We start from the raw sequence: 24189 nt of genomic DNA, 5'->3' as shown, positions 1-24189 counted from the left end.
TGCAGTATACTCATGAAGTGGGATAGTATAAAATAATGAAAAGGAAATAATTACTTCAACACAAAACAGATTTAATAAAGCAAACAAGACATAGAAGACAAGATACCTTATGAATCCTTTTTTTGTAAAGTTCAAATATATTCAAAGTTATATATGATGAATGACTTCAGATTAGAGGTTGGCTTTTCAGAATATTGACAGGGAAGGGAACAAAGATGGCTTCTGAAAACAATGAAAGTTTCCACACCTTAATCCTTGTAGTTATGATATAGGCCACTGTGCAATAAGCACATGAAAAGATATCCAACATCATTAACCAATAAAGAAATACAAATTAAAGCTATGAATATATTTCACTACACACCTATCAGAAAGTCTAAAATAGAAAAAAAAAAGTAGTGACAACAAATGCTGTGAGATGTGAAGAAATTGGATCATTCATGCATTGCTGCAGATGTAAAATGGTACAGCCACTTTGGGAAATATTTTTGGAAGTTTCTCAAAAAACGAAAAGTGCAAGTGCCATGCAATCCATCAACTGCACCGTTGGGCATTAACTTCTAAGGAATGAAGGCTTATATTCACAGAAAATCCATTCCAAAATGTTTATAGCAGTTTTATTCATAATATCCCTGAACCGAAAACAACCCAGATGTCCTTTAATGTGTGAGTGGTTAAACAATTGTAGTATACTCATACCATGGAATACTAATCATATATATATGTATATGTACATGTATGTGTATATAATTATTGATACTTGTAACAACCTGGATGAGTGATTTTTTTTAAGAAGCAAATCTTTATTAAAAGTATACATAAGTATGAATCAATTGATATAAAACTCTTAACATGGCTACATAATAGAAGTAGAGAACATATTAGTGGTTGCCAGATGTCAAGGAGGGAGTGGGAATAACAGCAAACTTCATGCAACCATAAAAAGGCAAAATGAGGGATCCTTGTGGGGAAGAAAATGTCTATATCTTCTATATATTTACTGCAGCTGTGTCAATATCATGGTTGTTAATGTTACTATAGTTTTGAAAATTTTTACACTGGGGATATTTGGATAATGGTTGCATGGATTATCTACGTAGTATTTCTTACAACTGTATATGGATCTACAAATCTTTAAAAACATAAAGTTTTAGTTAGAAATAGAAGAATACACACAAAAAAGACAGCAGCATCAAGAGAACAATACTGAAATTCTCATCAGAAAATATGAAAGCTGGAGAGCAATGGAAAGATAACTCTCTATAGCTGCAAGATAATACATGGCAACCCTGATTATATTCCTATCAAAAATATCCTTTGAGAAAAGCAAGGAAAAGAAATACCTAGGCAAACAAAAATGTGAAAATTTCTTTCCATAAGACATGCAGCAGTGCTTTCTTTGAGTGAAAAGGAAAATAACTATATTGGGCAGCTTGGGGACGCTAGAAACAGTAAATATAGAGACAAAACTAAGTGAATAAAGACTGAATAAGCAAGAAAAGGAATGTTTTCTGGAATTTAAAATATGCATCTTATACATGACAACAAGAGATTATGAGTAATGAAAGGGAGAAATTAAGTTAAAATCTATTTTTTTTTTAGTTTTGGGGAGTTGATAAGCTACTAATTATAACACTTGTTATAAATCAATTATGACTGTTGTAATTTCTAGATTAATTATTACGTTGCAAAAAGACCATGTAACTAACAAGCTAATAAAAATTGAAACTGTAAAAAGTTCTCAATCCCAAAGAAGGCAATTTATTGACCTTGTTATCTAATTTGCAAATCTATTTATTGATCTTGATTATGTTATAATCATTCTGTTCATTAACTTTAAAATTATTCACATTATAAAATTGTTTCATGTGATTTTCTCTTGCTATATTATATTTTACATACAGAGATAAAGACAAACAGCTTTTTATATAGAGCCTATAGTTAAGGATTCTATAATTGTACATTTCAAGTCTAATATGTAATCCTAATAAAATATGAAGGTTGTAACCAATTTAATAGTTCTAAAATAATCTTGTATTTTGCATGTAGTTCATAAAATTCGAAGTTGGAATGATGACTTTTCATATTTGCTGTTAAGTTATAGTTTTGTCTCTTCACACAAACCAAGAAAAATATAGAATAAAGGTTTTAGTACCCAAAATCCTAATACATAAGTAGAGGTCATTGTAAATTATAAAGGAAAAAGCAATAAATCAAATAAAAATGCATATAGAAAAACTGGGAAAAATAGAAGAAAATAAAAAGTTGAATATTTAAACAAGCATATTTCAATATTTCTGCTAAAATGAAATAAACTAAGTACTTTTTATTTACTTATTTATTTTATTAAATACATTGAATATATAAACAGAAACCTTCTTCCCAAAATCTTATCTTTATGGCTTTAATGGTGAATTTTACTAAACTTTCTAGAAAAATTATTAAGAATTTTACAAAACCCATTTTAGGAATTGGAAACAGGGAATTAATTTTTCTTCTCATATTTTGATAACCACCTAATATCAAAACTTGAAAAGTTTATTATTTGAATCATAGCCCATTTTCACTCATGAATATAGATATAAATATCAAAAATAAAATAACTGTAAACCAAATCCGGATAAAAGGATAGCACCTCAGAATCAAACAAAGAAAAATAAAAATTCATCTCAATAGATGAAGACAAAGTATTTGATAAAGTTCAATACTGGTTAATAATAATAATAACTGTAACAATAGAAATAGAAGGGATTTCTTTACACTGAGAATGAATATGTATGAAAACTATAACAAACTGTATATTTTATGGTTAAATGATAAAAAAGTTCTCCCTCCTTCAAAATTTTACTGTAGATCTATTTAGTTTAATCAGACAAGACAAATTTTGAAATCATATTTAAGTATGGTAAGGTTATGTCTCAGATGACATTATATATTTAAAAGATCATGTTAACTTATATATACACTGACAGAATATGTGAATGACATTAACACATTTGCTAAATAAAAGAGCAATATAAATATAATACTTGTATATCTGGATATCACAATTATAGAATGAAAATTAAACAGTATACCATTTACTATTACTTTAAAAGCATATAATACCTAGGAATAAATGTTACCTTTCTTACATCTCAATTAATTCATCTGTAAATAGCAGGCCTTAGTAAATTTAGGTCTTTCCCTCACTGAGTATTTATTAAATAGATTCATTGGCTACTCAGAGACTTCAAATTGGTGAATTGGGAATGTCACATGAAATATGATATAGAGAAACAAGAATCAAAGCATATTCTAATGTTTGCATCAGCTATTATCATTTGTTTTCTAATTAATTATAATCTTTCAATAAAACTTCATTTAAATAAATAATCAATAATTCCATTTATTTATGTATTTATTTTTATTTCAAGGTTATTGTAAATGTTCAATGATAAAGCATACTCTTGTACTAGGGAGCAATACACACTAGCTAATCCAGAGCCATGTTTGTAGGCTGCTGAAAAACTTGGCAAATAATATCTGGCCCTAGCTCTTGGATCAATTGATGCGTTTTCTGTGAACATCTGCTGCTAAATCTAAAACCCTGGTCCTGGTTTTCTGAACTGGGCTATCTTCTTATTGCCCTTTTATATTGAATTTTCCCATTGAGCTCTCATATTGTCCACTTCTGGTTCTCTAGGTCATGCTTCCTCTCCGTTTCACATTACTACCCTGCGTCCTTCTGATCTACCCTCTACGTTGACCATCTCAGCTTTGCAGCACTTCTAATAAATGATATTACATGACTTTGACAAGTTCTTTCTTCATCTGTAAAAATGAGGAAAATTGTTATAATTTCAGGGCCCTTCCAAGCGTGGGATTCTTTGAATATAGGACTAGATAAACATCAATTCCTTTAAATATGGGTTACCTTGTTCTCTTGCATGATAAGCTACTTTAGTTTTTAGAGAGTGCTGTATCTGTGACGACTTTATTTCCTTGATGGGTCCTATTAATCATTTATATAATGTTCCTCTTTAATTGTATATTTGTTACTGGTTTCCAGAAGTAGTTGGTAGACTTAGCATACCTAGGTTATAATGTATTGGGTTAAGTTATTGATTAATTCTATTTTGTTCTTTAAACTATATTCATACTTAATCATCATTGCTTTAAAATTGTAAGATTTTAGATGCAATTCTAAGATAATTGGACCCTTTATATTGCTCTGTTTCTATCTCTTTTGCTAAAATGAATTTAAACTTTTGTTGAGGAAAGGGAAAATCATTCCAATTATTTTGTTCTTTAAACTATATTCATACTTAATCATCATTGCTTTAAAATTGTAGGATTTTAGATGCAATTCTAAGATAATTGGACCCTTTATATTGCTCTGTTTCTATCTCTTTTGCTAAAATGAATTTAAACTTTTGTTGAGGAAAGGGAAAATCATTCCTAAGTTGTTTCTTGTAACCTCCATATTTAAATAAATCATTGTCAATCTGTGTTGTCCATAACATTTCCAGATTTACATTTTTGTTTAATTTTACATTTATTTTTATTTCAAGATTATTGTAAATGTTCAATGATACAGTATACTCTTGTACTAGCGAGCAATACACACTAGCTAAGTTTTTTTAAACTTAATGTGTATAGCAGTTCTGGAGAAACTGCTTGTGTTTTGATGCAGATTTGTAATAGGGAACTCCATTTAAATAATAATTTATGAAATAAGTTTTCTGAAGTATATGGCCATTACCCAACTCTATGATTTTTTTTTTTTCTTGTGACAATTGCTTTTAGAATTACAGGCATTTTCTTAACAGGTGCTTTCCACCTAAATATATCCTTATGTGGCATGGCAATGAGAATAGTCCTTTACGGAGGCAGATTTTTAAATTACAGATAAAAGCAGAGTTCAGGCAAATTCAGATCTCAATATAAATTGCAACAGTATATTTATTTGAGTTAATATAGTTACCGGTTCTGAAAAAAATGTTTTAAATAAATAAAGGGTTGCTTTCCATCTTATGCATATTGATTTCCATCAGTGTTCTTATTTTCCCTTAGAAGTAGACTTACAAAACATGTAAAGGTCATTTTATTGTATAATAGCAGCCTCTATCCCCAACACGTGCAATTGCTAACTTTATAACTTTGTATGAAAATGAAAATAACTAGATCAGTAGAGGTTTTACACTGACTGTATCAAAGATCAAGCTTATTTAGCTAACATTGTAATCAAATACATTTATGCAGATTCTGAGATTATATTATAAAGCAAACTCAATGATTAATTTAATCAAGACATTATGTCTTCCTCAAAACTTCCTTTTTAAAGAAAATATTTAGTTAGGATTATCCCACTTTTGTAAATAGAAGACTGCAATATTTGAACAAATTTGTGACACTTTTTTTTTTTTTTAAATAACAAAGCACTCCTGCCATAATAGATAATGGAAAAGGAATTTAAACACACAGATGTATTTATTTGATGAAAGAAATTTTTAAAAATGGCTTTAATTAGTTTCTGCCATAAATGAATACTTATTTCTGAATATCATTAAAATTTGTCCTGGTAATTATTTATAAATATCACTATCAATATGGATTTTTCCCTTTGCTTTGAAAGGCACACTAAATTTGACTATATTTCTCTCAGATCTTTCAAAATAATCAAAAATGTTATGCTCTAGTTAGATTATGGGTTTATGCTACAGAGCATTTAGGTGAAGTTAGAAGGGATGAGAATCAGAAAATATAATGAAAAGGACTATACATTGCCAACTAATTTCCCAAATGGAGACCTAAGGTAGCACAGTGTATATACAGCAAACTCTTGCCATCAAGATGGAAATTATTGAGGATGAGGACCTGGCAATTATTTAGTTCTGTACCAGAAATTTAAATCTTCTAAAAAAATGTAAATATGTTAACTTCCTGAGTATTTTATCTAATGAAAGTCTTAGAAATCAATGAGTGGAAAAGCTCATTGCTGATCAAAGTATGTTTTACAGGGAAAAAACAAGAGTGAGTGGGGGGGGTGGAGAGAGAGAGAGGGAAATTGCTAATGCTTTTCCGTGTTTGCTGAAAGAAAATCAGAAGCAATTACCAGTTTTATGAATGTGTATAGACTACTCAATCCCATAGATCCCATGGAACTTTGGTTTTTTCATCTGATAAGTGGAAATATTTTTTATCTAGATCTAGGATTACAGCAAAGGCATAGAGTGAGTGAATAATGCACAACAAATGCTTTAGCCCAGTATAAATTTTATAATAAGAAGTAAAAAATTAGTAGCTGTTGTTACTACTAGTGTTAGCATATGATTTTAATTTGATGGTTTTATCGTGGCTTGTGACAATATTGTTCTTCTGATAAAAGGTAAATGAGAAAACTTTTTTTTTCAGAAAATTTGTGTTAATCCCTCTGGAAATAAAAATAAAAAAATTTAAAGTCTCAAAATATGTGCTTGCTTGTACAAAAATATAGACATGGACAATTATGTACATGTCATTGGTCATTACCTGGTAAACTGAGGTGGACTCAAATGCTTTTCATTTTCCCCTGCCATTTGGAACCCACTCAAATCCTAATTGCACACCTACTATTCTAAACAATAACAACAGAAAATGCTCTTATTCTCTTGAATGATGTTCATGTTGCTAATTCAGTATATAAAATTTTCATACTCATCCTCTTTATCCCATCCCAGCATCTGGGATGATTGATCTTGAAGCACTTTACTTATTTAGCTTCCATAAGAACACATGCTTTCCTGATTTTACTTCTACTGACCACTCCTTCTTAGTACTTTTATGTTTTACCCAATCTCTTTGAACAACAATGTCAGGTTCAGTAAGAGGAGAGGAATTTAGGATGTAACTGTGATACATTTTGGTAGGCCTTTTTACCTGAAACATATTAAAATTGGGTGAAATTGAGTAAAAGTTTCATAGAAATTGTATCAAAGTTTGAAATGGACATGCTATTTTTGACAAGTTAGAAATAAGTATTTTTTTATGGCTTTCTTTTCCCTCTCTTTGCTTTTAGTTTTTCTAGGAAATAGCAGGAAAGAAGTCACCTAAGGATTAAGATAATAATTTTAAAATGAGGAAAATATTTTGCTTATTTGTTTGGAGATTTATTTTTCAACAGCAAAATGACCACAGCTAATGGAATTTTATTCTGCTCTTGGGACACCTAGAATATTCTATTTATATTTTCTAGCTTACTCTGTGCTTGAATAGGAATATAGTCTGAATTTTAGAATTGCTTTCTCTCAACCATTAGTGATGAAAAGTTATCAAGTGAAGTGCTGAGTAATCTGGTTTTGCCTCTGACAATATTTTAGATATTTGGGGCACATCACAATCAGGTTCATTGTCTATAAAATACAGGGACTACATCACGATCTGCTAGGCTGTTCTACATCAACACTGGGACATTTATATTTGTACAAATGATGCTTCGCATCTCCCCAAATAGATGGTCACACAAAATCTTATAAATAATTGGCCTCAAGGAACTGCAATTTGATAAAGGAAAATTTTTTAAAAGCTTATGCCATTACAATGGAATACTGAGCAGCTGCAAGGAGTGAAGCGGTGAGACATACAACAAGGTGAATGGATCCAGTGGACAGCATTTTGAGTGAAGTACACCAGAAATGAAAAGACAAACTTTATAATGCCTCACCAATATGGACTAACTACAATGTGTACACTCTGAGAACTGAATTTTAGAGCACAGATTATCAGGGAAACTCTTATTGTAATGGTCCCTAGACTGTAAGCTCTTACAGCAGTCGCATCTATGTAGAGATTAAAAATATGTTCTCAGGGCCCCCCTGAAGACAGACCTGGGGGAAAATGCAGAAATGTTGGACATCCCCCCCGGGGTTATTGCTAATATTCTCACAAACACCAAAGACTGATAATTCGGAATGCCAGGCCCTCGATCTTGGGGCTTGCTCTTATAAGGCTTCTTACTGCAAAGGAGAGGCTAAGCCTACTTATAATTGTGCCTAAGAGTTTCCCCCAGAGAACTTCTTTGTTGCTCTGGAGTGGCCCTCTCTTTCTAGCTAAGCCAACTCGGCTGGTGGACTCACTGCCCTCCCCCCTATGTGGGACCTGACTCCCAGAGGTGTAAATTTCCCTGGCAACATAGCATATGACTCCTGGGGATGAGCCTGGACCTGGCATTGTGAGATTGAGAAAATCTTCTTGACCAAAAGGGGGAAGCAAAATGAAACCAAATAAAGTTTCAGTGGCTGAGAGATTTCAAATGGAGTACAGAGGTCATTCTGGAGCTTATTCCTATGCATTAAATAGATATGCCTTTTTAGTTTTAGTATATTAGAATAGCTAGAAGGAAACACCCAAAACTGTTGAACTGTAATCCAGTATCCTTGATTCTTGAAGATGATTGTACAACTATATAGCTTATACGGGATGACTGTGTGATTGTGAAAACTGTGGCTCACACTCCCTTTATCCAGTGTATGGATGGATGAGTAGAAAAATGATGTCAAAAACTAAATGAAAATTAGGGTGGGATGGGGAGGATGGAATGATTTGGGTGTTCTTTTTTACCTTTTTTTTTAGTCTTATTTTCATTCTTTTTAGTGTAAGGAAAATATTAAAAAATTGATTGCAGTGATGGTTACACAGCTATGTTATGGTTCTGTGAACAGGTGATTGTAAACCATGGATGATTGTATGGTATGTGAATATGTCTCAATAAAACTGAATTTTTATTTAAAAAAAGTTTATGCCATGCTATAAAATACAGTGTGAATGATTATAAATTTTGCCATAATATTTTTCCCAAAATCTAATGCAAGAGATAACAAGTTAATCAGTATTTTTATGAATTGAATCTAAACCATTCAATTGAAAATGATACAATATAATTAAAATCAAGGGAATATACAAAATTAAATTTACTCTTCACTGTTTGTTTTTTCCTTAGGTTATTCACACAATCAGTGCCACTGATAAAGATGATTTTGCCAATGGACCAAGATTTAACTTCTTTCTTGATGAACACCTGTCCATAAACCCAAACTTCACTCTGAAGGACAATGAAGGTGAACATATATGCATATATTTTATCTATGTGGTTTTTGCACTGATTTAAAATTGAACAGGTTTGAACAGTTTTGCTTTATTCTCATATACCCATGAACAGCTTGCAAATAAGCATTCACAGCCAGTTTGATGTTAATGTGTTATGATCTGTGAATAGTTTGTATTTAAAATTGAGCCATATGTACAAATAATTTTCATTGAATTTATTCAGAAGCATCCCTTTAAACAAGCAATGTACATGTAATATGCTCTTGGGCAAATTTTAAGAGAAATCTTAGCTGACAAATATGTTTGTGAAAGCTGTTGCAACTGCTAGGAGGTAGAAAAATTTAAATTAGGAAAAATGAAATTATGTCCTAGGGACAGTTAAGAAAGAAAATGGGATGTTTGAAATCATCTTGTATTAGCAAGACTATCAAGATGTGCTGTACAAATTATATTTCCTTTTGTTATTACAAACATTTTTTCCAAAATATAGACAGATAAAAATGCTTAATTGCAGAATATTGGGGAAATTTTTGAATTTTCTTTGTTTCCATGATGAATGTTTCATGGTTAATAACTTATGGGATTCTTCTTTTCCCATATGATTTAGATTCCCTATTTGGCAAATGCCTCAATATTGTGTATATGTCATTCTTCATACCTAGGGGAAACATTAAGTCTTTCAAGATGTACAATCATCTTATTAGTATCAACTTTTTCTTTCCCCAAAATAACTTTGATTGTGTTTGCCTGAATACGCTATTTTGTGGTTTAACAATTGCCATAGAATCACATGAAGAAAACAAGGGTGATACATTTTGTAGTAATCATTAAATATCCTCTCTGTACCTTTCCAGAAGCAGCATTTTCAAACTCAGTAAAAAATAAGATCACTCAATGACAACACATTGGAAGTATTTCTCCCATTATCCATAGCTTCTTTAAATTAACAAGGAGTGTGCTGGGGAGAGCAAGGCTCCCTGGTAATACTAAAGGGTAGATATGAGTACATAACAAGATGCATATGAACCAATTAGTTTTGAATTTCTCTCTCTTTCATGTAGTCCTGTGGTCAACTTTATTAATTGAAACATATATTTGTGTGTGCATTTGTATGACATTTTATTTTTATTACACATTTAATGATAATTGAACATCTCATATTATGTTTCCAAATATATTAAATATAGTAAAATAAGTGAAATATATTTTAAAAATCATGTTTTCCATTAATCTCAAAGAATTACATAACTTTTGGGAGTATTGACCTCATTGCCTTGGTATCTAGATACCTGTGCTGACATTTCTGTTGATTTTTTTTCTAAGCCACTGAAGACTTTATTTTCTTTAATATTGTGAAAAAAATGACTTCATTTGGTAGTAATGCAATGAAAATTTGGATTAAGGCAGTGTCAAATTCAAGCTATTTAACCTATGTACGTGTGTCTCCAAAAGTCTTTAGCAATGTTTTAGAAAAATGGGAAAATTTTATTGTTGTCAAAACCCACCTTAGTGACTAAAAGTTTTTCACACAAGATTGTTATATCCAGAATTTGTTAATTTAATTAATAAATATATTGTAAATATCTCAATTCAATGATATAAGATTATGTATTTCTGTATGTATACGTGTGCACACACACATACACATATGAATAGACCAACAAATCAAATAAATCTTAAATGGTAAAGCAGTTATTATAGAAAATATCCTATAAATGATGTCTAAATTCATCATTTTAAAACATAATGTTATTGAGAATACAAAAACACACCTGAAAAGAATAATGTTGCCCTGTTCATTAAACAGAAAGTTAAATTTTGCACAAAAATTTATATATTGAATGTAGTGTTAATCATATTTTCAATTTAATAATCTGTCAATAAAATTCAAATGGTAAAGAAGAATTAACAGTAATCTGGATGATATTGAAAAAAAGATGGAGAAGAGTTAGAGAATGAGGAAAAAAGAGGACATATGCTAACATATATAATGGCTTATTGTAAATATGGTAGTGGCATAGGAAAATATAAGTAGATGAGTAGAGTAAATGGAGAGAGCTGAAATAAATGATTAGATATCTAGTCTATATATAAATATATGAATTTGACAGATGGCAACTGTAACATTTATAATCATTGTGAAAAAGTTCATTTAAATTATAAATAGAGCAAGTCAAACTGGATATCTATGGAGACAAACTAAAATTAGAACCTTTCCACACACAGGTGCAAAAATAAATTACATATAGATTGAAGAATCATATTCACAAAATTTTAAGAATTTTACAATAAAATGCGGTGAGCTAATTTTGTATAATTGGGGTAGAAGAAGATTTCTTATACAAGGCAAAGTACCATTTTTCATAAAATATTGGCACCTGTGATAATCTTGAAGTTATTATATTTCTGCATCAAATACTGTCTTAGTTTTCCAGGCTGCTATAATACCACAGATTGGCTGATTTAAACAATGGACATTTATTTTCTCACAGTTTTGGAGGCCAGAAGTGCAAATAAAGGTGCTGGCAAGCCTGTGCTTTCTCTGAAGTCTGCAGCAGTCTGGTGACGGCTTGCCAGTAAAACTCATTCTCTGCCTTTGTCACTTGGCCATCTGTCTAATTCTGCCTCCTACTCTTCCTGTGTCCAGATTTCCTCTGCTTATAAGGATTCCAGTCATATCCTATTTACAAATGAGTTCACATCCCAGGACATTAGTTAGAACTAAAAAAATGACTTCTAAACAAAATTTCAAAACAAGCCATTCCCTGTGAGGAGATTATAGCCACACATATAACTAAGTAAGGATTAGTATAATAAATACATTTAAAATTCAACAAAATAAGAGAGAGAGTCCAAATAGGAAGCAAAATAGGTAAAGGAAAGAGATAAGTAAGTAACAGAAAAGAAATACCCAATGGTGAACAAACATGCAAACATTTGTGCAAACCTATTAATGTTCTTAAATATAAAATAAAAACCAATAATAGCCACATAGATACCATTACCCCAAACTAAAAATAATATTGGGTGATTACAAATGATTGAAGCACCAAGTAGTTGTGGAAGATATGTAATACCAATATTCTCGACTTGCTGTTGAAATTTTACCTTATTTATATGCTAAGAAGTGAGCCTGCAACAATATCATGAAAGCTGGCAGAAGACATGAGACTACTGGGTCAGAGATAAAGGACTTCATAACTCATGGACATCAAGCTGTATGAACTTCATGTTTGCTCTGATTCCCCTTACCCCAAAGACCCAAGAGAGCAATGAGTGGTTCTAGAGGATGCTGTAAATGCATTAGGTTTCCTTGACTGCAGAGGAACTTCAATTTAGGGAACCCTAACATTTTATAATGGGCTGCAGCAAAACTTTCTGGACTTTTCCCTAGGGTTAGTTATTATATTTATTACACTGGATTATAAACAAATGTCACCTCTGCTATGGAATGAGTTACCTTCTCTATTGTCTAAGGCTATTCACTATACAACATCTTTGGAAAAAAAAAGTTTGGAGCGAGAGAAGTTTTTGGCTCTGTTCACAAGTCTTGCAGTAATATGAAAGAATTGTGAAAAATCTCCTTTCAAAAGCAATTGCTAAATATATTCCCAAAAGAAATGTTGATATTTGTTCACAGGAAGGCACATGCAGTAATAGTAATGTCACTTATGCTTTGGCTAATGAAATATTGGGAAAAAACAAAATGATGATAAAAATGAAAATGAATATAACTATGCACAGTGCATGTATATAACGGAAAATTTCACAAAAGTTAAGTTGAATGAGTTATGTTTATATTTGCAAATATGGGCTAAATCTCTACCATATCCTGTATAAAAGAAATTTTCTGAATAACACAGTGTATCATTCATTTATATTTTAAAAACTCACAAAACAATATATGAGTTATACATAAGTAGATTAAATACATAGGTAGATAGATACATTATAAAGTTGAAATATATGTTTGGGGAAGATATACACTAAATTCAGAATAGTGGTTAATACTGGGTGGAAATGGAGAGGCATGAGATCAGGGAGAAATAAAAAAGGTATTTTCAACTGCATGTTTAATGTTTTATTTCTTAAAAAGAGTTCTGAATCACACATGGCATAATAATGTTTTAAAGTTGTCTGAGGGCCATGTGATATTTTCTCTGAATTTCTACATCAATGAAATATTTCACTGAAACAAATTTGCCATAATTCATAGCATACAACTGTCACTTAAAAAAGCCATTCAAGAAGTACTATATTAAAACACTACTCAAGTCAGTTTATATAATAAATGATGAACAGATCACAAGTATGGTTAGGAACCAATTTCTGCTTTCAAAACATCTAATATGGTAAGGCAATAAAACACTGAAATTGGACAAAGAAGAAATGTGGATTTTGGTTAGGAAATTTAAGAGGTGTGTCTATTCTGGCATGGGATTTGGGGGTAACTTTCTACAAATCATTATTTTTAAAGTGATAGCTGAGATGTGTAATGCTTTATGAGAAAATAATACCTGGCTAAGAAATTTAGAGGTAAAAAGTTGAGCACATCTAAAGCCTTGAAGTGGGGAAGATCAGCATAGTAAGATCAAGGAACTAGAAAAAGTGCAGTATGGTTTGAATATAGCTTTTGAGAGTGTAAATAAGATTGAGAAATGGCTGGGGAAGCAAGCTGTAGCAAGTTCTCACAATTTCTTAGACCATGAAAAGAAAGTTTCTATTTTTCTTTTATTTTTTTCCGATTAATTATAAGCATGGGACATTATGGAAATTATTTAAGCAAGGGAATGAAATAGATTTGTTAAAGATCATTCCAGTTGTTTACATAACGGGCTGTAATTGGGCAAGAGTGGTGGTAACATTATCCATAGTTGTAGTTATTATGAAATTCCCTAATTGGACCAGTTTTCCCTTTATGAATGGTCATACAAGCACTTCTAGAATTTTTTAAACCTCCATGTCAGGTTCATCATATTGGGAGACAATTCTTCATGTGTCCCTTTCGTTTTCTCATGTCTTGTATTCACAAACACTAAATTTCATTTTCTTCCAGACTATCTCTTCTTGGACATTTGTATAGAAAACAGCAAATAGAGATGGTGCCTCTCTCAGGATCAAAAGGCATATTTACTTGTTGTAGAGTATAAAACAGATAATGGCTCTCTCTGGGACAACGTTTAGGCAGTTTGTAGCTTATTATAAAAGATCTGGATTCCTTAAGCTCAGGGTTCCTCAGTTGCAACATATATCCACTGGGAGCACAGCATGTACCTGTTTACTTTGGGATACAAGGGAAAAAAAGCTGATGCTGCTGGCTGTGCACTGAGTACTAAAGTAATAAAGACCTTTGCCTCAGACTCAGAAATCTCATACCTTCTGCCAGCATCCAATAAATTGTGACAGGCTAACTTGGTAATATGTGAGTATGGTAAAATCTCAAACCTCTCACATTTCTTGATAACTGCATTGGACCAAGGAAAAACTGTAAAAACAGCTATGTGTGTACATGCATTCAGATTATCCTGAGTTGGATACCTTAATAGTGTTGTGGGCTTAGAATCACATGAGATAGCTAATTTCTTCTTACCTACCAAAAAGAACATCTTCACCCATCTATACTCTGATAGGATTTCCCTGTCACCTGGCTCTGCTTGCTAAATAATTAAATTTGAGACCTTTGTCAATGATTTTTCCTAATCTTGCCCACACTTACCAAATCCTCCCTGCCACATGTTCTATCTTTTCATTAATTTGGGATCTTCTAATTTATCTGACCATTGGAGAAATAATATCTTCTTGAATGCTCATTCCTATTTATATGACCATATATTTACTTGGGGTCTAGATTTTTATCAGTCGCTGTGATATATCCTGGGCATGCACAAGTAGAAAACACATTACTTGCATTGAGCTAGTTGTCTTCTTAGGGAGATATATTAGTTTCTTGTGATGGCCATAAAAATTACCATAAACTGGTGGCTTAAAACAAGAGAAATTCATTCTCTTGCAGTTCTAGAAGACACAAGTCTGAATTCAAGGTGTTGGGAGGGCTGTTCCTCCTTGGGTCCTACAGGAGAATCTGCTCTTTGCCACTTCCAACTTCTGGTGGGTCCAGGCATTCTTTTACTTGTTGCTGCATAATCAAATTTCTTCTTCCTTCTTCACATGGACTTCTCTTCTGTGTTTTCATGTCTTTTCCTCTTTTGTCTCTTATAACGAAATTTGTCATTGGATTTCGGGCTCACTCAGATAATCCAGGATGGTCTCATTTCAAGATTCTGCACTTCATTGCATCTTCAAAAACCTTTTTTTCCATATAAGGTGACATTTATATGTTCTGGTGGGTTAGGGCAAGAACTTATCTCTTGGGGGACCACCATTCAACCCATGATATGAGGCAAGAATCCTATTACAGCAGATACATCCATGCAAAGAAAAAGTGGTCCAAACACTCAATGGTTTGGTTGTTCATTTCATCCTTTTAGAGATATGTAAATCTCTGTTGAAATTTTTTTTTAACTTTTTTCTGTGTTCTTCATCTTTTTCTTTATTTTCTTGACCATATTTATCTTTTTTTAAAAAACCTTATCAAAAAAATTAAAAAAAATTTCAAACAAAACAAAACAAAGGAATAAGAAAAACAAATATCCTAAAATAACTACATTCCTTCCAGTATGCTCCTACCATACTTCAAGAAAATTATGGAACCACAGTCACACCTGAGCATTCCCATATCATTAAGATTACCCTCAATATCTTACCTGTTCTTATCCTTCCCCCGTCACTAGTTTCTGTCTGTCTCTAGGTCCCTTATATTCTACAATATAAGACACTTGTTTTACGTTTTTCACAAAGTTTACATTTGTGGTATCATACAGTATCTCTCCTTTTCTATCTGACTTATTGCACTCAACATTATGTCCTTAAGGACATATTGATATTAATGATTTTATAGCCATTTGCCTGCTAACTCTACTATCTGGGTCAGGAATGGGTTTCTTTATTTTGATGATTTGGAGTGAGTGAGAGAGGACTTTATGTGTCTAATAAATTCTTTTCAATGTCAGACATAATGTGTAAAAATAGAAGAGAGTCAAATGAGAGTACATTCCTACAGTGTGTTCACCATTGCCTCTAAGCAATTAGAAAGGGGGATCATCACTTTAATCCAATCAGAATCTGATTTCCTGAGTTGATGATATCTTCAGTTTCATTTAGACTCTATCTCTAATTTTTCCCTGTCCCTAGGGCATGACCCTCTAAGGCTTTCAATGGAGAAACTTTGTGTTCACTGGAGCCCATCTCCCTGATCCTCACTGTATTTACTGTCTATTCAACACCAGGAGACTGAAAAATGCTCTGATTTGTCTTTCAGGAGGTTTCTGCTTAGGGTTGTAGCTTCCTAACTAGCACATCTTCCAATTTAACAAATGTCTTTAGGGAAAATCAGCCATGTGTTTGAGGCCCCTCAATTTCCAACTTGTATGTAGACCAAGGAGTATTCCAGAATTTCTCCTGGCTTCTCAATTCCCAGCCTGGAACTCCAAACACTTTTTGGCTCCCAGTATCATCAAATGCCTCCAGAGAAAATGAAGACTCACAACCGTGAGTTTACCACTCTACATTTCACTCCTCTCTGGAATCTTAACCCCACTAGTCATCTTGCTTCGGTGGATCTCTGATGCCTTCAAACATGAGTTTTGAATTTTTCAGGCTTTTCTTGTTATCAGTGGGAGTGTTGGTCAGCCACAAACTTCTTATTTACTCAGACCTACTTTTGTTACTTATACAGCAAGCATTATTTGGTAACAGTTTAATTAAATATTAAATAGTTGGGATATAAACTAGGCTTGGAAAAAGAATGCAGTTTAATTTATCCAGTTATCATCAGGATGATTGATGCTTGGTTGTTACCTAATGTGCTACAGACATTTGCTCTAAATTTAATTTAATTTGTTGTAGATTTAATTAAGATTGTTTAGGAACCCCGTTCCATGCCTCTTCCTTGTCTTCTTCAACCCTTCACTCCCCGAAGTGCTGCACGCTCAAAGAGGAAGCTATTACGAAAGGTTTGGACCAAAAGTGTGCGGTGTAAGCACAGACTTGCTTAGCAGATTCCTGAAAGGATATTGGATGACAAAAATCATAGCCTAAGCACTGACTCTTTCTCCCACATACATACAGGGGTAACATGTACAGCTAAATAAACTTGGATTATGGATGGAGCCTGGGGGTCATCTCCAAAGCAGAGTTGATGTGAGATTTGTAAAATACTCAGGTACAGACCCTAACCTCCCTACTACCACTCACTACATTGGAAGATTTCCTGGTAATCAGAGCTCAAATAGCCTACCTAAGTGGAGGATCACATAGTACTAATGAGCAGCAGAAGGATGAATGACAGGGGCCTGTTAGCGTGTTTGAGGGTTTGAGGTGGTATATTTAAGAAGGCAGAAAAAGAAAAAAAACCCACAACTTTCTAAAGAGAATTTTTAGACTGCCATGAAAATATTGCCTATTAAAAAATTCAAGTGGAAAAATTCAAATGCACTCTGCTAAAAACAGAATTAGTGGCTGAGAAGATCAAAAGTGGAAGCAGAGTAGAAGAATGATTCAAAATGGGGCTCTAGAAAGAGTTTGCCTCTCTTTGAAATCTGGCTATATTATTAATCAAATGTGAGACCATGGCTGATGCATTGTTCACTTGTGCCTCAGTTTCCTCATCTATAAAATGGAGATATGTAGACAATAATAATCGTTAGTTATTTTTAACAGATCTCAAAATAAAAAGAATTTGAAATCACATGAAATGCTGTGAGTTGTAAAGGACACGTTAAACAGAACTGAAAAATAAACAAAGAAATAGAAAAATAATGATCAAATAACTGAAGGGAACTACACTGAGTGTAGGAAGATTAGGGTTTAAGACAGAAAGAATACGCATATATCCTGGAATAATTTCTTAACATGGAAGATAATGAGATGATTTTGCAAAATTCCAGACAGTGAATTTAAATTGTAAAGAGATTGAATGATGCTTTAAATACTATTATGCAAAATTAGAAGATAAAAGTCAATAGATCTTTTAACGACATATGAAAGAAAGAACTAACATTAGAATTTTGTTCCTATCTAAGGTACATGTGTAGCCGTGTATTTAAGGTGTTTTAAAATACTGAATGACTTAGGAAATATAGCAATTGGGCATCAATTTTAATAGAATTTCATTGGTGAAATTTTTGCAGGTATTCCAGCCAAATAAAAATAAGAATATTGCCAGATTAAATAATTTAAGAAAGCTAGAGTCAAAGTGTAAAAGGAGCACTACATGAATAAGTATTAAAAATCAATTATAATTTAAATATAGATATGATCAAATATAAGCAATAAATATAATATGGTTGAAAATATAATACTTAATTAGGAAAGACGTGTTAAATGCACTTTGAATGTTTTCAATAAGAATATATTCATTTATTGCCCCTAATTATAAATGAAGAAAAATACTTTTAATGCACACTCACACATACACAACACATACATTTGGCAGTCCTCTCTTCTCTGCCTGATATTTCATACTGGCTGTCTAGCATGTAATATTATAGCCTCATACTATATTGCTAAGCTTCATCACTCTTCCTCCCCCTTCTTGGAGATGCATATTTAGACACAAATATTTGAGTGTGTGTGTGTATATATATATATATATGCTTTTTATCTTAAGAGAAATTCTGACATCAGCTTGCAAGCTAAAATTGTTTTTTTCTTTACCACTTCATCTTTAAATTGATATGTATTGTATTTAAAATTAAAAATGAGTTTAGAAGTTAATTTCTAACTTACTACACTTTTAAATAGTATTACTCTGAAACAATAACAAATTATACATTTTTTCACCACAATGCAGGTTTTACACAATCACTCTCTCTTTAAATTGTGGTAGGTAAAACTTTTGTTTTAATTTTTAGCATATAATAAATCTATTGCTTAATTTGAACTTCTTAACAGAGTGTCTATAGCAAATGAACCATAGCCATAATGTTAGAATATTTATGAATATAGGTTTACATCAGGGTTCTGTGTACATGATAAAATTACTTATTTGGTAATATAAAAGTGTAACCTAATACCCAAAATAAAATCATTAATCTACCAAGGTATGTCTCCTCTGCTTCACGATCTTCATCCTATCTCTTGAGGGACTAGGCTTTACTTTCTGCAAGGAGATTTGCCAGCCTAATTCCTAGGCTTAATTCTAATTGTAAGGTGCACTTGTAAATCTTACAGATTTTAGTAGGGAAACAAATCCCTAATAACTGTGAATACATTTCTGTTTGTAGATTTCTAACTCACATTTAAGGTGCTTTTTAAATTTGAAAGTCCTCATAATTTTGTTGATGATTTGCTATCAAGAGCATCTACTGTTCATATTTGACTTTACATTCTCTTTAGAGATGTATGTCCACTTTTGTAGACTTTTTCTTTAAAAAATGAATGTGTACAAGCCACATATTCTTTTTAAAACAATGAAAATACTGCATTTACAATGATTGCTTTTAATCATATTAAACAAAAGATTCTTCTGAGTGTTATTTTCAACTTTGTTGCAGTGTTTTGAAGATTTTGATTTTTTTCTTGGGTTCATTACTCTTGTATATTTTTTTTGCAATATTCAATTACAGTTTGAAAAAATGAAAGTCATATTATTTATAAATTGCTTTATGATTTTAGCAAAGCATTTAAGAGGCAACATAGGAAAATACTGTTTTTCCTTATGGCTATTTGGGTTGTTGAATGGATGTATAACAAATTTACATTGCATCAAGGTTAAGATAACAGATATTTTCAAAGTATGTGCCCTTTCAAACACTGCAGTCCATGAGTGATGAAATGCAGTTATTTAGTTATTTAGTTTGATGCATGCTGGAAACCGTGGGGTTATTTTGTTTGGTTTTGTTTTGTTTTTTTGTTTGTTTTTTTCTTTTAATGATTATTTTGATTTCTTTGACATTCTCAGATTTGTAGAAGTCAACATTTCCATGGTTTATTTTAGTCTTTCAAACAAAAACTCACATCTGGTGGTGTAATGTGCTTAATTTTTCTGAAGAGTGTAGCCATTTAAAATTCTGTTTTTATCCACAGGGTGTCAAGAGACCATTTAGCAATTTCTCCTATTTGTAGGCAAGATAGCACGCACAGTCCGTCCAGAGAATATAGTTGCAAATCAAGTCTCTGACATCATCTAGTGGATGTAGGAATGACTGTTCCTTGCTCTAAGCATTTATCTACTGTCAGTTATGAGGCCTGAGCTTTTATTGCTTTTATTCTACTCCAGACCTCCTTTCTCCTGCAAGTCAGTTCTTTACTTGCTAACAGGTTTCTTTACTTGCTAACACTTATCCAGTCATGCCTGATAGAAAACATTCACTGTCATGTGGCAGTGGGTACTTAAAGCTTGCCTAGCGATAGGTTGAAAAGTCCTTGTGCCATCTTGGCCCTAAAATGGGAAAATTTCTGTGGTGATTTGTTTTAATGGGTCTTTTGCTTTAGATAGAAAAAAATGTTATTTATTATGTCCCTGATTATTTTAAACTCTGTTGTTTTTTTTTAGTCTTTTATATATTTTTCTTTATGGATTTGCAGTCCCACTCCTCCTCTGACCTTCTTATACGCCTACTCACATTGACAGCCAAAGGACAGCTGACTCATATTCTCCAAGCAAAAAATGCAGGAGAAAAATAAAATTTAACATATTGCTAATTTTACCATCTCCTGTCATTTGGTTTTGCTTTCCTTTTGTGAAAATGTAGGAGCCAGTATTTATTTTTCCTTTCTTTCTTTCCTTCCTTCCTCCCTTCCTTCCTTTCCTTCTTTCCTTTTTTCTTCCCTTCTTCCTCCCCCCCTCCTTTATTTCTTTTCTGCTTTAATTATTTCCTTATTAGAACACACTACTGCTAATAGAGGGGTCATCTTCTCTATCCTTTAAAGGCAGGGAAAATTTAAAACAATTACACTATATAGGATTATGTATTGACTTTTTTAAAGTTTCTAAGCTTATATACTCACGACTTTCCTCAATAACTTCTTCAGTGTTTACAAATTTAGTGACTCCAAGCAAAACTTCTTCTGTTTCCATTTCTTCCATTACCTACTAAAAATAGTATTATTTGTTAAAGATATGTGACAAATAATGGATAGAGGGTGGATAGAGGATTTCTCTTGGAGTTTATTTTTCTCTAAACTTACCTCTACTTCTACAATTACTGTATTATCGTATGTTGATGAATTACTTTGTATTTTGTGTTGGATTTCTATTTCAAAACATACCCTTTTTCTTCTTTATCACCTTTCCACCTAAATTAACACTCTGTGCAAATCCATATGTTATTCTTCATATTTATTTATATTCTTTATTTTTAAGTCTCTGATATATAGAGTCTTATACATGGAGACATAATTACTAGCCAAGGAAGAACTGGAACAGATTCAAATTTGGTTAAGAAATGCAAAGAGTGGACAGGCTTTTCTTTGCAAGGAAAAATGTTTTTTTACTGCAAGTGGGAGAACAGGGCTTAAAAGGAAATGGCAGAAGAAACTTAGAATACTACTCTCTGACACTGATAAAAAATGAATATTAATAGGTTGATTACTAATCTCCTTTGAAGGCATAGTTTAAGTTTCTTTATATACTTGGCAGAGTCAATTAAGATGGCTGCGTTTATCTGAGATTTAAGGATTTTAAAGAATGAGTGTGGCAGAGACAGAGTCAAAGGGATGACATTCCAAGGAGCAAATCAAAACATAATGACATATTGGATCATACATTTTTGTCTTAGCAGAAAGATGCATGAAGCCAGGAGAATGTTTACAAACTTAAATGAACTAAATGAATGGGTAGAATCTGGAGTCTGGAAATTGAGATTAGAACAATTCTAGGATTAACATGAGAAAGAGTAAACCTTCATGAGCGAGTGTGAGAAAATCATGCTGCTGAAGTAGTACAAGATATATTTGTTTATTTTGGTTTTAATTTCTAAATATATGTCAACATAATAAGGAAACCGTAACAGAAGTCAAATTCCTGTTGAGTATATTTCAAATCATTTTTTAACAAGTGCCTATTATGTGAAAGGAGCTTTGCAGGAAAACAGAACAATATTGTTTTATGCATGGGTTCTGATGATAGTTAAATTATGAATGGATCTTATTGCCACTGGAGGATGAAAAAATAAAACTGAAACCAGTATGAAGACATGCCTATTTATCTGTCTGGTAAAAGTTGAGGCTCTATTTCTTAGCTTCCTCCTCAGACATAATTAAAAACAAACAAACAAACAGAAAAACACAACAACAAAAAAACAAAGTTATTTCATTTAAAGTCCCACATTTCAGGTTTTCAAACCCTTCTGCTGTTGTGATTCATTTGGTAATATTATTTTAAAGGTATGTTAGACTATTCTTGAGATTTCAAACCAAAATATATCAAAATGCGTGCATTTCACTCCCTGAAATGGCAGGGAGTATATGGGTATCTAATAGTCTAAGAGTTCCAAAGAACACATGGTTTTAATACTTTCTAAGGCATAAGGTAAATTTAGATTTTAATATAAGATTTTCTTTTGCCCCAGGGTATATTTTAAAAGCATGCCTTATTTTAACTTAAACCGAATTACAGTTTACTAAGTGGCAATAAGATTAGAATCCACTCAGCAGGTTGCCTTAAAATATACAATAAAGAAATAATAGGGCACACAGAAATTATATCTGAACTCCAGGCCATCTATTTTATTCCTCAAGGTGACAAATTAAAGAGAGCAAGATGAGATGCTATCTTATATTTAAAAGTAGAGATATGGCAGAATAGAAGTTGGAAGCACTATATAGCAGGTACTTTACTATCATTTACTCAACAATATCTATTTACATGCTTTTATATAAAAGATCTCTCCCCCAATTATCAGGCAATTGCAAAATCTCAATGATTCTGATAGATACAAAAGTGAAACAATTATTATCAGTATTGTTATTATTACTTCTGCTTGTTAAAGGACTCTAAATTTCAGCTCTTTCACTATCATTACAATGATATTCTAATGTATGTACATCAGCCAGATAATACATACCTGCATAGAAACTTCCTTACTGCCCTTACATACTCTCATTTCCTTTCCTGAAGAAGAAATGAGATCATATAATAAAATAAACAATGGCTTGTCAACTACCTTAAAAGAATAAAATGTGCTCAAGGCTGGTTCTTCATTTAACTGAGGGTATGGTTGCTGAGAATTTCAGGAATATTTTGATTATATTCAGAAAGACCTTAATTAGTAAAAGAGCTCCCCAATTTTTCTTGGACATTTTCAGAGACCCTTAGGCCACCTTAATCCATAACTGAAATGCAAAATTCTCACAGTCTGCTGTTGCTAAGATTCCTCATATGACATACTTTTCTAACCCTTTGACCACCCCAGTTAAGGGCTTCTAAACACAATCAGTTGTCTCCTTTAAAGTATACCCAGAAGTATGCCTTGTACTCCAGGTGTGATACTCTCAATACAGAGGTGCTTAGAAAACGCATACCTTTTTTGAATGCTACTGTTCAAGAACTGTCCCTCCTGATATGTGTCAGAGATTACAATCTAATGGGTATTTTTATTTCATGTCTTCTGGTTAGTTCAAGGTCTTTGTTCTAGCTATTTAAAATTTCCTTGCATTCTAATCCAACATATTAGCTGTATTAGCTTGGCTTCCAACTGTTGTATAAACTCTGTCTTCATCCAAGCTATTGTGAGTTAGAATTAATAACCAAGTTTGGGGGCATATTATTAGAGATTGTCCTTTATTTTACACTGATAATAAGTACTCAGTCACAAATATTCTACCTGCAATGATTTCCCTTTTTTTCAGTTCACATTCATTTTTCTTATCCCCTTGGAAAAGCCACGTAAGACTTTCTACATTACCTTTATCTTTTTATATACTCTACTTCAAGAATACATTGTTGCTTTTGTTGCCTAATTTTACAGTTTTAGAAAGAATTAGATTTGCTCTGTTCTGTTATATGTGTGCATGTATGTATGAGAGGGGGACTTCTTACCCCTTTAATTTTAGTTTGAAATT

The 24189-nt window shown here is 32.2% G+C and overlaps 1 protein-coding gene across 3 annotated transcripts in view; it reads left to right on the top strand.

The window, feature by feature from the left end:
* The window catches only part of CDH18 (cadherin 18), a 510079-nt gene that overhangs the window by 474721 nt on the left and 11169 nt on the right, over positions 1-24189 (top strand). For all 3 annotated transcript variants that reach the window (XM_037799297.1, XM_037799296.1, XM_037799298.1), the window contains one exon: positions 8960-9077. In XM_037799297.1, the coding sequence (XP_037655225.1) occupies positions 8960-9077 (118 nt within the window). The remainder of the gene's footprint in view (positions 1-8959; positions 9078-24189) is intronic.

The sequence above is a fragment of the Choloepus didactylus genome, chromosome 11 (assembly GCF_015220235.1).
Source record: "Choloepus didactylus isolate mChoDid1 chromosome 11, mChoDid1.pri, whole genome shotgun sequence".
In the NCBI taxonomy this organism is placed as follows: Eukaryota; Metazoa; Chordata; class Mammalia; order Pilosa; family Megalonychidae; genus Choloepus; species Choloepus didactylus.
The sequence above is the reverse complement of the archived record's forward strand: the minus strand, read 5'-3'. Positions and strand labels throughout refer to the sequence as shown.